We start from the raw sequence: 15,678 nt of genomic DNA, 5'->3' as shown, positions 1-15,678 counted from the left end.
CGAAAGGAAAATTAAAATGACACGAGTGGAACATGATGTGAACAAAATTGACGTTTTATCACTCAAATTTGACGAAAACGTTTAGTACGAGGAAATAAAAGGTGAGATTTTCTTTCAATCTGGTTCAGACTGGCTAACAAGTTTCAGCATCCCACGAGTTACTCTGGCAGCAACTGGAATTTCAACTTGAGATGTTGCAGTCTCAGCCACCTTTTCCCTCTCTCCTTCGTCAATCATTGCAATACGCAAAGCTTCAACCTCCGGATCGCGTTCCAGCAATACATTGCAACACTTCATTCTTCTATCTAGAGGTGTTAATGTCGCAGTTTTCCTGGTCGTCGAACGGGTTGCGACTGCAATCGTGGATGAAAATGCACAACAACTTCAAAATGAATTCTGACACGTTAAATTACTTTTAAAATACCTATAGCAACTGCTGGGGATTTCTCAATAGTCGTTTTTGGTAAAATGGATGTCTTGGCTGGACGACCACGTCCACGAGCTCCTGATGTTACGTCTTTCTTCTGGATGTCATTGGTGACGTTTTCTTTTTCAGAATTTTCGACATCACCACGTGATTCAACAGATGTGATGGACATTTCATCGGAATGACCATTTTCCTTTCGAGGAGTGTCACTACTTGTGTTTGAATTTTGATTAGTCAAAATGTTATTCGCCAAGACAGAGGGTGGACGGCCCCGACCACGTTTCAATGTCAAATTGGAAGGAGCTTTGGAAGAAGCTTTAGAAGCAGCTTTATAAGCAGCTTTGGGCGGACGGCCCCGACCACGTTTCAATGTCAAATTGGAAGCAGCTTTGGAAGCAGCTTTGGGTGGACGGCCTCGACCACGTTTCATTGTCAATTCGGAAGGAGCTTTAGGGTAGGGACTCAAAGTTTCCACATGATTTCTATTGGAATCCTCCTCGATAACACCTCTTAGTTCAAATGTCTAAAAAAAAATTGGATTTAATGTCTGCAGCAAATATATTAAAATGAAGTTACCTCTCCATTTTGAACATCTAATGAAATATTGACGTTTTGAACTATCGTCAAAGGGTCTTCTTCGAAAATCCCCACAATGTCGTTCAAATCGGGTAGAATTGCAGTTAAATCATTGTCCATGATGTGGTTCGCTGGAACTGGAGTTTGGCCATCTTGGACGATGTTATCGTTGGATGCTAGGATTTGTAGGAAACCATCATCAGAAGGGATTGGTGTTGAATTAAAAGGAAGAATCGAAGTTAAATCATTGTCGGTGATGTGGTTCGCTGGAACGGGAGTTTGGCCATCTAGGACGATGTTATCGTTGGCTGCTAGGATTTCTGGGAAACCATCATCAGAAGGGACTGGTGTTGAATTAAAAGGAGGATCCGTGACGAAGGATGGCGGAGTAAAGTCGACGTCACCATCGAAGATAAATCTATTAAATGGGACGAGCCCGGCCATTTTAAACCCAGACGTGATGTTTGCAGGTGTTGTTGCAAGCGGGAAGGCTAATCCAACCAGCTCTGCAATGTTGTGCATGCTCATAGGTTTTCCTGGATTGTCCTTTATCCATGAACTGCAATACGAATTGTAGTATCTTTTAAACGGACCAAACACACTTCTGTCAAGGGGTTGAAGCTGATGAGAACAATGCGGAGGTATAGTAAACATGACCACTCCGTTGTCTTTAGCCAAATTCAATATCTAAATGGATTGAATATACAATAAGATGAGAAATAATGAAAAGGGTAGAATTTGAATAGAAGCAATACCTCGTTCGACCGATGAGATGAGTGGTTATCGAGAAATAAAACAACCTCGCTCTCCTTCGAAGGCCGAACGTGCTGGATGAAGTGATTCATAAACAAAATGAAATCTTTGTCTGACATCAAGCCAGACTTGTTGGCTGATCCAGCAGAACCGAGAGGGGCACCATGGAGGAAATATTCCTTAAAATGGACTCTGAAAGAAACAGATAAAATTTAAAGGGACGATGATGTTTTAGTTATAAGAATGTTACCGTGGAAAGACAAAGAATGGTGGAATGGACGACCCTGTGGCACATACTGCAAGGCAGACTGTAACCAGTGTGTCTCTCTCACCTGAAGTTACAGAACCGATTTGTTTTCTTCCTTTAAGGGGGATAATTCCATCAGGTACGTGCACTGTGGTAAAACCAGCATTAAACCAACGATAAGGAGGAATGCCTCGAGCAACTATGATTTCAACATTGTCAAAGAAGAAATCAATGTTAAGGTTGTTGAAGCTGGTAGCTCTGTCTACAGATGTTGCTCGAGGCTTCCTGATTAAAAGGTCTCGCTGTCTTGTCATGAAACCAAAGAGCCAGTCCCTTCCGGCTTCCTGCTTGACTGACCAACTAAGAGGGACAACACATTTTTCTCGGGTAGCGTACTGATAAGCCAATCTTCTCAAGTCTCTGGTAGTGAATCCATCATTATTGTCACTAGCCTTTTTGACGTAATTCCTAAGATTACTTTCTTGTTCATGGCTGAAAACCTAGAGCGAACAAGAAAGAGTTAACATTGCAACACTAGTACAGCAAAACATAAAAGTGGATTTACCTTGCGATGTTTTTTGTAACCCCCAATGATTGTATTTAATTCAGCCTCATCTTGGATTCCAGCAGCCAAGAAATTTTTAATATATCTCAGTAGAGATCTTTTTGGGATGGAGGTTTCTTTGGCAACAACATGTACTTTTTTTTTCTCAGCAACAACTTCCTTGACAGCTTTCAAAATGTGACCATCTGGATACACACAACGTTCAGTTTTTCTAATGTATGTCCTAACCATCTTACATTTAAGATAAATTGAATTGACAGATTTTTTAGACTAGTAACCGGTTGAAACTTGAACGACAGATTTTATAACCTGCCCAACGTTGCCATGCCAACTTTCCTCAAAAATAGGTGTCGTCTGGTGTCGTCATGGTCTATCATAGAGAGACCATGACTCATCTAATAAGGAGTAAAAATAAGCAAAAATATTCCAAAAGGAAATAATTATTAATAAAATCGGATAGTTTTGAATTTCATTTATTTCGTGCCACTGCCATCTGGCATCTACAATTAACGATTGATTCATTAAACTTTGCGGTAGGTGCCAATTTTCTTTGAATTATTTTTGGTCAACATTTCCTGTAAGCATTTGCCGGTGTTGTGAAAAACTTACGAGAAAAAACGACGAAAAAAGAATAAAAATGACCAAAAGTTGTCATCTTTCTTTTGAGTGTCGGATTTGCTAGATATTGCTTTCACTTTTTCACGGCGAATTTCCTTGGTCGCTTGCGTAATCGGAACTGCTGCTGGTTCTGCAACGTTCGTTGTCGACTCCATTTCAACGTGATGATGAACCATCAGACCTTCCCCATTAGACGTTTCATGCTGTGACGAATTGTTTGTGTTGTCGATGATGATTGGTTCAACAGCAATCGGCATTATTTCCTGGCTGGCAGCAGTGCTGGAATTGGTCCGCAGTTGGTGGTTCATTTTGCCGTGGATGGCGTAAGCCTCCAGAATCGGATTGGGTGGGAGCGGCTGGATGGAATCGGCCGGATAGGCTCGATTTTGCTCCGCATTGCACAAGTATCCGCACGACTGGAATTCAGCCCCGATGTCGGTGTTGTCCGTGTAGTACATCAGGTACACATTGCACATTTCATCGGATCCGGTAAGACCTTTGATGGCCAATTCATATTGAAACGTCAATTGATTTAATTTGTTATTGCAATTGGATTATATACCTGCATAGGTGAAAGTGCTTTTGCCTAGAGAACTGTAGGTACACCTCATCAGAATTTCATCGCCTTTGGTCATGGTAAATTCACGCGTCGTCGGATAGAACGCTTGAGGCCATTGCGGATTTCCCTTAATCATCAATTCCGTCCCGCGCGTCTACATAAACATATCGAATAACATTTTATTAATTCAAAACGTATTTTAAAAGGTCCAGTCAACATTAGAAGTTCAATTCCTATTACTTCGGGGTCGTATTTGTAACTGGTGACGACCGTTCCGAGCCCGTGGGCGTGAACGCGGGCGGCAAAAATGTTGATCGGGACGGGCATGTCGATCGGACAGCAGATGTCAGAATTGACAACTTGATTGAGGTATCGATTAATACTGATTAATTCTAGTGTATAATAATTTATTAGTCTCAAGATTGAAATTAATACCTGCCTGGTGAGGTGGGATTTCCGGCAAGGCCAGCATTAATAAAATGCCAGCAATGTACCTTTGCCTATAACGGTATTTAAATTAAATACAAATAAATTAAATAAAATTCGAATGATAATATTATACGGTTGGCTGGTGATTTCCAAGTCCAGTCCGGTGTAATCGCGCACTCCTGGCGCCAGTTTGTTGGCGTAGTGCACCTGAATGATCAAATATTTCACCCGCGATTTGCCAGGGCCACCGATGCGGAAGCCAACGGACGGAGGCAGACGAGTGCCATCGGCATTTTTAGCCCAGGCGTATAAAATTCTCGTCGGCCCGGAGCACGACACTTTCCCAGTCCCGTGAGATGCGCATTTCCTGGTCAATTCAAATTGATTATTTGAATTAAGAGTCAGGGGAATTCCAATTAATTGGTGTGAGATGTTTTAAATCATTAATTTTACCAGGACGGAGTGGCCAAGTTGGTTAGTTCTCCAGCACATCCGCTGAGAATCATGTGATGGGCTCTATCGGCCGTCCCTTCTACCTTGAATTGGGTAATGTACATTTCCTTCTCCGGGTCCAATTTAAACGCCGTGCAAATGTAATCGTCATCCTATTTACATCACAACCAATCAGATCATATACTCGCATATACTCTTATATTTAATTGTTGAACTCTTAAATATTTGACCTAGAATACTTACGACTGTGGGGACAGCGCCGGGCATTCGCAATTGATAGGTGTTGGTGCCAGGTAGAGGTGGAGGCATGTCGGAGAAGCCATCACAGCACGTGACGCAATAATAGAAGATGACGGCTATTTTAATTAAGAGCCAAATGGGAGACATCATCTCGTTAATTTGATTTCGATTGAATCTTTTATAAGGAGAAAATGTGTAGACGACAATCGGCACGCAGTGAAAACAAGCGACTGGTGTATATAGCTTCGGTATAGAAAGCCAGCAAAGGTTATTGCCACACAATAATTTAATCGGATCGAACTGAAGGTCAATGTCATTAGCAGCACCTGAGAATGAATTCAAGGTGAACAAGCTCATCCTATGCATCAACAGAGATCGCTGGCCTTTCCATCAATTATTTTCTACTTGGTTTATAATTGCGCCCTGTAACCATGGCAATCTTATTAGCATATACAGAAGCTTATTCTCCACCTTATATCATTTCTTTTAAGATATAAAATCACTAAATCAAGATTTCGTTTGATACATTCTGATTTATAGTTTATTAATAAGTGACGAGTGGAAATTGGGGAAATGTTTGGCATTGGCAAGCGTGAAAGGGCAGTGTTCCTCCATCAGAGCCACGTACAGCACAGATTCGAATGAATTTCTATTAATTGAATCCCATTCCATCAAAACAGCCCCGTGATTCACGATGGTCTTTTTCATGACGTCATATCCTCCTTTTGAATTCATTCCAAGAATCGATGAGTCCCAAAATAACGAGTCAAATGGTGGTAAGATGACGTCTTCTTCGTCAACCAACCGGACATCCAGACACTGATTATTCTTCCAGCTACCGCAAATCTTGTTCACGCTAGCGTCAATGGCGGCTGCCAATATCCCGTTGCCTGTTGCCGCACCATCAGCCTTGTTATTGGCCATGTTCAAGATGATTTCGTCGATTAAATGGTGGCCGTGGAGGAGGTGCAGCATCTCGACAGCGATAATTCCGCTTTTCCTTTGAACGAAAAAGTTGTTCCATTTCGACCAAATCAGAGGCTTGATTGTGATCACTTTATCCATGTCCAGGAAAAGGCCACCGCCTTTAAACAACGTCACCGATCGAATATAGTCATGGGACAGGTGCTGGGTATTTTCCCGCCATTTCATTTTGAACCAGTTGTACAGGGCCGTATTATTCGAGTAAAGGATTGCATCGTCTATTTGAACGATTTCCACATTGTTATAATTAGATAGAACGGTCAGCCAGGCGTCTGTTGAATTCCCAGGGTCGTCACTGGACGTTTTCCATCGCATAAAGACTTGAATCGGGCGGTCGGGATTGTGCCGTGCAGCCGATTCGACAGCGCAACTTTGCCGGACGTTCAAATAGGCTCGTCCGCTCGTTTCGTGCAACACGATCCGACGGCTGTCGATGGCCTCCAGGTAATCTTGTCTCCACTGGGAAATGCGCATTGCTCTTCTTATTGCGCCGGAATCTTCGGTATTATTTGTTGAATTATAGCCGGAATGGGCCAGCCAAATGTGACAGCCGAATATGATTCCCACGTTGGCCAAAACTATGGCACAGGCTACCCTGTATGATCGCTACACCCAGTCGAGTGATGTCTTAATTATCAGACAATTATTATATAAGAATATTTAAATCCTAATGTCCAAAATGGAAAACTTACCATAGTATGAAAAGTGATTTCTTCCAGTCGCGTTGGTTCACTGTTATAAACAAAAGAAGAACTATACACGTAACAATGTAGTGATGCTCCCTCTAACTGACGACGAACAAAACAATGTAATTTAAAATAAGCTCCGCCTCCTCTATATATAGTCAGTTTCGATCTCCATCTGATCTCCATCTTGGCGCAGACTTACGTGCACATCCAATGGTCTCTGGTTAGATGAAATAAATTAACAATTGACAATTGAAAAAAATAAATTAGTATATTACCTTGACCGGAATATGTAATATCTATCTGTAACGAATCATTCCAGCTTTGGAGAATAAATTTGATTTAATTGAATATTCTCTTTTGATTTTGATTTTATTCTTTTTTTTTTCCAGTATAGGTTCCAAGGTCGACAAAATGTATTTTGAACTTTATTTACTTGATAAATCTTTATCTCGTTATTGTCGATCGGTGTGCGGCAGAGTGCGCACATCGACGACCCAAATTGTTTTTAAAATTGCTGGCCATTTTCCGGGCTGCCCAGCACCATTTCATCCCGAAATAAATTTTCTTCTTTTTATTTTTAAATTTCCTTATCAAACAATTGGGCAGCAATTGACCGGGATATAGGAGAGAGATGATTGAGCAGTTTTGTCAACAATCAAAGACGCAATCCTTGAAAAAAATGTCACTTGTTTCAATTGCAGGCGGTTGCAGGTGACACAGTTTGCGTCGAATCGACTAGCCTAAATCGATCGAGTTAATTAAATTTTTAAAAAAAAGGCTAATTGTAACAAAGGTAAATCCGGGTAAATCTGTTATTGGATTTCAAACATTGAAAACAGGAGATCACACGACGTAGGTTACCAGCGGAATATAATTATTTTTGGGAGAAATTATTATCGGGATTTTTCTAAAGAATTCTCTGGTTCACGCGGGAAAAAAAAGCCTTATAAGTCTGTATATTTGCAGAGGGCACGTTATAATCAAATCGATTTCAAAGCAAACAGAATAGGATATAACAGCAGTTTAATTGCTTCGGGAGTGTGAGTGTCGGGACGATGAAATCGTTCTGTTAGGTGCAAATATATTGAGCTTATAATAAATGAATACGGTCTGGGTGAATGCGGTTAGTCTTCGTGAAATAACTAATAATATACTCCACAAAAAATCAAGCCTTATAAGGGCAATGAAACGAACAGCCGATAAGGGTCGATACGAAAATATTTACTTAATTACTAACTCGTCTGTTATTGAAATTTTATGGTCGATAAAGAATCAAGTTATCGCAAACAGACTTTTGGATTCATCTATATTTAAACAACTACGTTTGTTTCAAAGTCGCGTAGAAACCAGTTGGACGACACAGCACTTGCATGAGGATAGCTTCAAAAATGGCTCATCATCAATTCTGCTCGTTTGGTTTTTGTTTTCTATTTTTGCTATTGTGGGACAATTATTCGGTCGGAGCTGAACTTCCGTTGGAAGAACAATTACGGGAATTGAGGGAAATTTACGTAAGACACTAAATGTTTTTTAAAAAGAAGAATGAGAATTAATAACACAATTTTTTGATTGACAAAATAGATGCAATTTAAGGAAACCATGGAGGTGAAAGTTTCCCGGCTGGAAATGGAAGACGCTCGATTAAAGGCGCTGCTTGAGCTGAAGGATCGGCAACAGGAAATTCTGGCCGAAAAAGTAAGTCGACTGGAATTGCGAAACGAGCGGGAAACAAGCCGCCAATTAGCGGGAAGGAGCGCTATACTCCGAACTTGTCGGGAAATTAGGGCGGCTGATCCTTCCACTAGTTCCGACATGTACTGGATCGATCCTGACGGCCAAGGAGTCGGCGATGACCCGATTTACGTCCACTGCGACATGACATCAGGTAACTAGAGACTGATAAAGGAGATAATAATAACAAATTGGTTGAATTGCATATCGTTTGGCCGTCAGGATCCACTGCTATTCCGCACGACAGTGAGGCGTCCATGGATGTGGGACACTGCGCTGACCCTGGATGTTATTCCAGGGCAATCAATTACAATGCCACAAGTAGACAAATGTCGGCATTAGCCGAACTCTCTGCCGAATGCCACCAGTCAATCAAAGTATAAATAAAGTGAATTATTTAATAAGCAAAAGTCAACACCAATTATTTCACAAATTTTAATTCGATTAAATTAGTACGACTGCAATTTTGCGCCATTGGAATTCAATGATATAACCTACGCCTGGTGGAACGACAGAAATGGAAATTCGAAATTTTTCTGGACGGGTGGCAACACGGACGTCCATACGTGCCAGTGCGGATTGGATGGAAATTGCGTCGATCCTTCCACCAAATGCAACTGCGACTCTGCCGCTCCAGTGCTATTAACTGATGATGGTAAGCGTCCATTATTCAACTGAAATCTATTTCATTTTCTTATTCTCATTTGATAATCTTTACAGGTACAATCACGGACAAAAATGTTCTGCCCATCACTCGACTGAACTTTGGCCGAACGCAATTGGAAACTTCGTCCGGTGTCCATACACTGGGCCGCTTCGAATGTACCGGACAAGTGGCCGTCAGTGGAATGCCAAGTTCATGTGCAGATTTGTGGAGGACTGGACACTCCCTGAGCGGATTATATTCCGTCCTGGGAATAGCAATGGTCGAAAGTGTTTACTGTAACTTTGCCAAGTTACCTAGTGACTCTGGTATGCAAATTCAAATTTCATTCAATTATTTTTTACAATATTACTGATGAATGTCACTAATTATAAGGTTTCCAGACATGGATCGGGTTTGAAGATGTGAAATCATCGCCCACTTACTTTTACGTTCAGATATATAACTCTGCATTCGATCAACTAAATGTCCCCATAAAATTTGACACTGCACGACTAAACGTGGGAGGAGCCATGAATTTAGAAACGGGCAAATTCACAGCGCCACGGAAAGGCAAATATTTTTTCTCGGCATCCGGACTTGGAACTATTCCGCCATCTTCAACTCGATTTTATGGTGACATTTATATCGTGTTGAACGGCATCGCAATCGGTAATAGTGCTTCCGATGACACCGCAAATACTAACCAATACGAAACATTTACCTTGCAATCGACACTCAATTTACAAGCGGGTGACCAAATCTGGTGGGAGATAGGATACATGACGCAAGGATTTAAAATTCGCGCCGAAAATTTTAATCATTTTACTGGTTTTCTCTTGGAAGAAGAAATTACTCATTCACTGAAAACATTATGATCAATTCACTCAATCAAATTAAATGTTATGGCTCTTATTATTCATTTATGTCAGCCTTTTATCGAATACAACTCGTACAATTCATCTCCATAATTAATTCACGTTAATTTGCAGTAAGGTAATTACAATTTCATACATTGAATCAGCACACACCTTTCCCCTGGCTCACCCCCAGCAGCACATCAATTAAACATTTCAATAATTATTACACGTAAAATAGTGATGCAACATTGGCCTCCTCTAACGGACGACGAACGAAACATAAAATAAGCTCCGCCTTCTTTTATAGTCAGTTTCGATCTCCATCTTGGCCCAAGCTTAGACGTGCACATCCAATGGTCTGTAGTTATTAATAATTTCCAATTGTCTTACTGCGGTGTTGTTGTTGCAAGTGGTGAGCAATGACAAGCCATAAATCTCTGGTAATCGTGTCGCAAGTGATTTCCAAACGAAAAGCCAAATCGCTGCTGCAGACTATTGGTCGACGCCTCTTTCGCCGGAAGACAAATTGGGCCGGCAGAAGAAGAACCCAATTGCTTGTCTTGGTCATCTTATTTGTGTTACCTTTCATCTTTTTATTGTGTGTCGTTCTATTTAAAAATGATCAGGTAAAATGGTTCAGAAGTAATTAAATGTATTTCTTAATTGTTAATTATTTTAATCAGATGGAAGACTTGACTGTGATTGAATTGATGGGCGATATTAAAATGCCCAGTCATCTGGCGATTCCATCAGCATCGAAACCCAAAAGGAAAAAGCTAAAACGGATTTTATACTGGACAGAGTATTTCGGAACTAAAGACTATCCGTTCAAACTGGGCGACAAAACGTTCAAAATGGCCGGATGTCGTGTTAGCAATTGCCAATTGACGGACGATCGGAATCTATTGAATACCAGCGATGCCGTCATCTTCCACATCAACGATTTCGACGATAGAGACTTGCCGGACCCAATTCATCGACTTGCCCATCAGCGGTTCATCTTTTACAATTTCGAAACGATGGATGGATATCAAGACTATCCATTTTTCAAGAAAACTCACAACTTTTTCAACTGGACCATGACTTATCGGCGTGATTCGGACATTTACGACGCCTGGACTTATGGCGCCATTCGACGCCGGACCAACGCCCTTCCACCACCGACCAGCATGCCCATCAGACTGGGCCTGGATGTTCTTCCGCCTGATCCGGCTGCCATGATGATGCCCAGCAGTCGACACTTATTGCTGGCCAAAAAGACGAAAATGGTCGCCTGGTTCGTCTCTCATTGCCGCACTGAGAGTCTCAGGGAGAAATATTTCCAGTGGCTGGGCCAGCACGTTCCTATCGACACGTACGGCAGTTGCGGATCACTCAAATGTGTTCCGGTGCGGAGTGAAAAGTGCGACGTTGAGTTGCTGGACAGTTACAAGTTCTACGTGGCGGCCGAGAATGCCCTTTGTCCCGATTACGTCACAGAGAAATTCTACCGGGCACTGGCCGCCGACATTGTGCCCATCGTCTACGGAGGTGCCGATTACTCGGCCTACGCCCCGCCCTCTTCTTACATTGACGCGGGAGATTTCAAATCACCAAAAGCCCTGGCCGATTATTTAAAGTTACTGGACCAAAACGACGGCCTTTATCTGAAATATTTCGACTGGAAAAAAAATTACGAGGTGGTCAACTGGCCAGTCAGCGGCTGGTGTCAACTTTGCGAGAAACTCAACGATGCCCAGCAGACACCCAAAGTCTACCAGGACATGACGGACTGGTGGTTCCATCAAAATATCCCGTGTCTATCCGGATATGATTACCTTGAACATTTACTCCAACAAGACGCCAAAGATAATCAGCAAAGATGATTTGTAGTTAAAAATGTGACATTTAAATTTAATTCATTTCAAAATGCTGAAACTATATTGAGAGTTATATCTGTGATTTCTGATGTTTTAATAAAGACGTAATTTGTAGATGAGATACTCGTAGACTTTAAGTTGATAGTCTTTAACATAATGGAAGGCCACTGCGTAGTGTGAACAACATTCCATGTCCTGATGCGACACAAATAATAAATGTCAATTGTATAATTAATTTAATTCGAATTATTTGTTATACCTGTTTGAGTGGATAATAAAATGACCATTCACGCAACATCCAATAGTCTTCCGGTTTGTACTTCCGGTGGCCGCAAATCATATCCTCCAGACTCCAGGGTAAGAATCGTTCGACTTTGTTCTCGTCACGCGAATCTCCCGCTGTCACGCCCAGTTTCTCCAAGCAACTTCCTTGCGTAATTAGATAATAACCAACAGAATTAATTAAATGTTCATTTAAAACTACTGTATATTAAACATAGTCCTAATGATATATACCTAAGTTGACATCTTCTAGCCCTTGGTGACCGATTGAGCATGGGCTGATTAAAGTTGAATTAGTCTGATTGCCATTTAATTTAATTGAGTTATCATTTCCAGCTAGGCCAATTTCAACGAACCGCCGAATGGCTTCTCTAGTCAGAACGTAACCGGAGCCGCCGGACATGAAATGTTGGCCGTTATTCGGATCTTCGTACCTGAATCCCAAATGCAGAGCTGCCAAAGGATCGAATGACGACAGCAAATGGCGCATGTTATCCATCACAGCGTATCTAATAAAGAATAATTCATTTGATGAATACAATTTTTAAAAATTGAAGGAATGAACTGTTTTATACGTGTCGTCATCGGCCTTGTAGAACCACTCGGCTTCGTTTAAATGGTGAGTGTAAATGTATTTCAGAGCTTCCTGTGTCTTCCCCCATAAATTGGTGTAAGTGTCGTTGACTGGCAGAATAATGGCATCAGGTAATCTTTCGTCTATATTTAAAGTTAATTATAATACAGTGAAATCACAATAGGGAATTTTTAAAAGTATTAAATTAAACTACCTTGAGCGGAACTCATGAAAAGTAATCGATCGCAGCGTTTGCCCCACGTTTCTTTGATTAATTGAGCCCTGGAATGAGTTTTGGGCGAGGTGACGATCCAGCAAAGGATCCGATTCTGATTCAATACTCCGCTGGATTTATCCGTTACGGAACTTTGATGGAATAATTGTCTCTTTTGATTGCAATGACAAGAAGGTGATGAAAGCGACAATGAAAAATGAATCAACGTCGACACCAAGAGTCCCAAGACGAAACCGAGTCCCAATCCGGCCGGAAATCCTTTGCCCGACACTCGACCCATCATCAATTTTCGTTTGAAATTTCTCAGCACTTCGCAGTGTATCGAGTCCAACATCATTTGAATTGAATTATACCCCCACCAGATATGCACAACAACACTTGCAGCTCCTAGCAACAACACAACAACTGTGCTTCCATCTACATAACAACGTCCGTAAAATATTGAAAGCCTCCGAGCACAACCCTAAACACACCAAATTCAACCGCACAGAACTTTAACATGTTTAATTCAAATCAAATAAAATAATTACAATAACTCAAATTTGCGTATTTTATCTAATACAATTAAATTAAATTAAATGATTGAAAAAGATGATTTAAAAATCGGCGGCTCTGGCGACGGTGAGCGGACAATGTTGACGAGCCAGAACCGAGAAAATTTGATTGGAATTAATTTTGACAGGTCGGTGGACGTACGACAAGGAATTCCACAAATGGAGTCCGTAACTTTTGCTAATTTTGACCAGCGTTGCCACATCCGTTTTATTGTTGTTATCACGGAAGATGACGTCGGAGAACGGGGCCTCGATCGGGTAGAAAAATCGATCGGATAAAAGTTGAATATCCTTGCAATGATTTGAATTTGAATATCCCGCCACAACGCCGCACTTATGGCCCATCACTTCGCTAACGAGAGCCGGCCCGTGATAAGCGTACGCTTCCGGATCGTATTCTTCCGCCAGCAATCGAACGAGTTCGGCCGACAGCCAATGGCCGGCTTCCAGATGGATGACGCCGTTGCTAAACACTTCCATCCGGCCGCTTCCGTACACCAAACAATTGCGGAACATGTCGCCCTGGTAAGTTTTGAGAGTCAGGATGTCCGTGTCTAAATAGAGTCCGCCGCCTTTGTACAGCGTTAAAATGCGGATGTAATCGGACAGGTGGGCCACTTGGTGGGGACTATTAAGCCACCGGCCGTTTTGGTACCAATCCTGCAATGGGCTTTCGACAAAGTACCGATCCTCGTTGACTAAAATGGCGGCTACATTTGGATATTGCGAAAGGATTTCTAACCAGGCTGGGCGATATGTCGATTGGCTGCCATCACTGCTGGAATAACATCCAGTCGATTCCGGCCGGAGAAAGAGCTGGACGGGCCGGTCGGGATTGTGTTTGGCCGCCGATTCTACGGCACAGCACTGCTGCAAATTCAGCTGGGCTTTGCCGCTTGTTTCGTGAAAGAAGATGCGACGATTGTTCAATTGGCTGCCGTTGAAAGGTGTCCACTGGCTGGGCAGGAGATTGGCCGTCATGACAAGGCCGTCAGCAAATGGCGGAGGAGTTAGGACCAGACTGTCTATGCACAGGGACTTTGTCATCCGGTATAGATTGAAAGTGATAAGCTCGTGGTAGGAAATGGTCAGAAGGAAAAATGAAACACAAAATGTTATCCAGCACACAAGGAGCAATAGCACTGGTTTTCGGCGACGATTAATTAACTCTGCCATTAAGAATTGAATTGATTTACACAAGATCATGATGATGGAACACACGGTCGTCTCAACGCAACCGAGACTGTATAGGTACATTCAACCAATGCGCAGGATAAAAACTAAATGTGAAAGGCTAAAGGAGAAAGAATAAACGCCCAAAGCTCATTTGAAAGTAGGTTATTTGATACTCTTATTTCTAAGTAGGAAAAGATTGTTTCCAATTGACATTATATTACATAGACCTTATCAAATATTTTGATGCGAATATTATTTTTAGCCCCCAACACTTTAAATGCTTTTTGAATGTTTATTGAATAATCTTTGACTGAATATGAAAACTTTTAATTTCGATGGGTAAAAATGGCTTTAGGGTATTAGAAATCCCCCCATGCCATGGAATTGTTATTCTGTATGTAATTTTGTTATCAAAAGCCCATCGATTCTGTTTCGTTCGACCTTCCTGGTGCATTCCTTCCTGTGTATAATACCGCGGGGCTAATGATACTAAGGTAGGAAAGTAAAATAAGATGGTACGTGCCGGAGTCACGGTCAAAGTGCCTGTGGAACCGTTGGCCAGCATCAGCTGGCCTTGATACAACACATTATTATTATGCAATCGCATTTTTGACTGGAGCGCTTTTGGTCAATTAAATCTTATTTTATTTTTATTTTTGTCTTATTAGACTTGTACAGTGAAATTTGAATTTTCACATTTGTTCTTATTCTTCACATCAAACAGGAACTGGCGTATATGAACTGCATTCACTTTCACCATAGTAAAATTGCATAAGGCGAGTTTATTTCATAACCCAAAATTACCTCTAATGGAATCTGAACGAAACTCCCGACGTACCAGGGATTGTACTCGGAGTCGAAACGGATCATCCCCATCGTCTCGATGGACCTCAACAGTTTAGCCCATTGGCGGTGCTGGTCCAGCGAAGCTTGGAAATCCATGTGGACTTCCATCGCCAGTTGGCGGACGTTGGACAACATGCCGGAAGTAATAATGTCCGGCAAAGCGATCCACTCGTCGAATTCGAGGTCGATTTTTAAATAGTCAATGATCCTGCGGCCGTGACGGGCCGACAATTCCTCGTAGATGGACGAAACTGAGCGGATGGTCCAATTGTAATTGGCGTCGTAGTGTTCATGGATGGAAATGGATGACATCCTCGTTGATGGGCGTATACAATTATTCAGCGCACCAAGGAGATAAATTCACTGTTACACGGTTAC

General features: G+C 41.7%; 7 protein-coding genes across 8 annotated transcripts; 2 read left to right on the top strand and 5 right to left on the bottom strand.

The window, feature by feature from the left end:
* Positions 1 to 36: 36 nt before the first annotated feature.
* On the bottom strand, positions 37 to 2,919 carry LOC124204565. Of its 2 annotated transcripts, XM_046601630.1 has the most exons (7): positions 2,569 to 2,912; positions 2,007 to 2,503; positions 1,759 to 1,948; positions 1,004 to 1,690; positions 831 to 950; positions 425 to 758; positions 37 to 353 (listed from the first exon to the last, which is right to left on the bottom strand). In XM_046601630.1, the coding sequence occupies exons 1-7, from the start codon at positions 2,797 to 2,799 to the stop codon at positions 115 to 117; spliced, it is 2,298 nt and encodes a 765-aa protein (XP_046457586.1). In that variant the 5' UTR covers positions 2,800 to 2,912; the 3' UTR covers positions 37 to 114. The 2 variants fall into 2 exon arrangements, with proteins under 2 accessions (XP_046457586.1, XP_046457585.1); XM_046601629.1 differs by having other exon boundaries at positions 425 to 950; positions 2,569 to 2,919.
* Positions 2,920 to 3,025: 106 nt separating this feature from the next.
* LOC124204567 (peptidylglycine alpha-hydroxylating monooxygenase-like) lies at positions 3,026 to 5,111 on the bottom strand. The gene is made up of 7 exons (XM_046601632.1): positions 4,871 to 5,111; positions 4,628 to 4,779; positions 4,308 to 4,541; positions 4,181 to 4,245; positions 3,986 to 4,104; positions 3,749 to 3,899; positions 3,026 to 3,682 (listed from the first exon to the last, which is right to left on the bottom strand). The coding sequence occupies exons 1-7, from the start codon at positions 5,015 to 5,017 to the stop codon at positions 3,174 to 3,176; spliced, it is 1,377 nt and encodes a 458-aa protein (XP_046457588.1). The 5' UTR covers positions 5,018 to 5,111; the 3' UTR covers positions 3,026 to 3,173.
* A 290-nt stretch (positions 5,112 to 5,401) lies between these two features.
* LOC124204564 lies at positions 5,402 to 6,592 on the bottom strand. Its single transcript, XM_046601628.1, has 2 exons — positions 6,544 to 6,592; positions 5,402 to 6,457 (listed from the first exon to the last, which is right to left on the bottom strand). The coding sequence occupies exons 1-2, from the start codon at positions 6,544 to 6,546 to the stop codon at positions 5,402 to 5,404; spliced, it is 1,059 nt and encodes a 352-aa protein (XP_046457584.1). The 5' UTR covers positions 6,547 to 6,592.
* Positions 6,593 to 7,882: 1,290 nt separating this feature from the next.
* Positions 7,883 to 9,876, top strand: LOC124204563. Its single transcript, XM_046601627.1, has 6 exons — positions 7,883 to 8,051; positions 8,122 to 8,425; positions 8,494 to 8,648; positions 8,725 to 8,926; positions 8,992 to 9,243; positions 9,311 to 9,876. Exons 1-6 carry the CDS (start codon positions 7,911 to 7,913, stop codon positions 9,790 to 9,792), a joined length of 1,536 nt encoding a protein of 511 aa, XP_046457583.1. The 5' UTR covers positions 7,883 to 7,910; the 3' UTR covers positions 9,793 to 9,876.
* A 317-nt stretch (positions 9,877 to 10,193) lies between these two features.
* LOC124205037 (alpha-(1,3)-fucosyltransferase C-like) lies at positions 10,194 to 11,639 on the top strand. Its single transcript, XM_046602327.1, has 2 exons — positions 10,194 to 10,214; positions 10,458 to 11,639. The coding sequence occupies exons 1-2, from the start codon at positions 10,194 to 10,196 to the stop codon at positions 11,637 to 11,639; spliced, it is 1,203 nt and encodes a 400-aa protein (XP_046458283.1).
* A 72-nt stretch (positions 11,640 to 11,711) lies between these two features.
* Positions 11,712 to 13,173, bottom strand: LOC124204562 (glycoprotein-N-acetylgalactosamine 3-beta-galactosyltransferase 1-like). The gene is made up of 5 exons (XM_046601625.1): positions 12,704 to 13,173; positions 12,491 to 12,632; positions 12,150 to 12,424; positions 11,893 to 12,062; positions 11,712 to 11,828 (listed from the first exon to the last, which is right to left on the bottom strand). Exons 1-5 carry the CDS (start codon positions 13,059 to 13,061, stop codon positions 11,727 to 11,729), a joined length of 1,047 nt encoding a protein of 348 aa, XP_046457581.1. The 5' UTR covers positions 13,062 to 13,173; the 3' UTR covers positions 11,712 to 11,726.
* A 147-nt stretch (positions 13,174 to 13,320) lies between these two features.
* Positions 13,321 to 14,325, bottom strand: LOC124205036 (lactosylceramide 4-alpha-galactosyltransferase-like). The gene has a single exon (XM_046602326.1). The coding sequence runs from the start codon at positions 14,323 to 14,325 to the stop codon at positions 13,321 to 13,323; it is 1,005 nt and encodes a 334-aa protein (XP_046458282.1).
* Positions 14,326 to 15,678: the final 1,353 nt, after the last annotated feature.

This window comes from Daphnia pulex, chromosome 10, assembly GCF_021134715.1.
Source record: "Daphnia pulex isolate KAP4 chromosome 10, ASM2113471v1".
Taxonomy (NCBI): domain Eukaryota; kingdom Metazoa; phylum Arthropoda; class Branchiopoda; order Diplostraca; family Daphniidae; genus Daphnia; species Daphnia pulex.
This window is presented reverse-complemented; position numbering and strand designations above follow the sequence as displayed.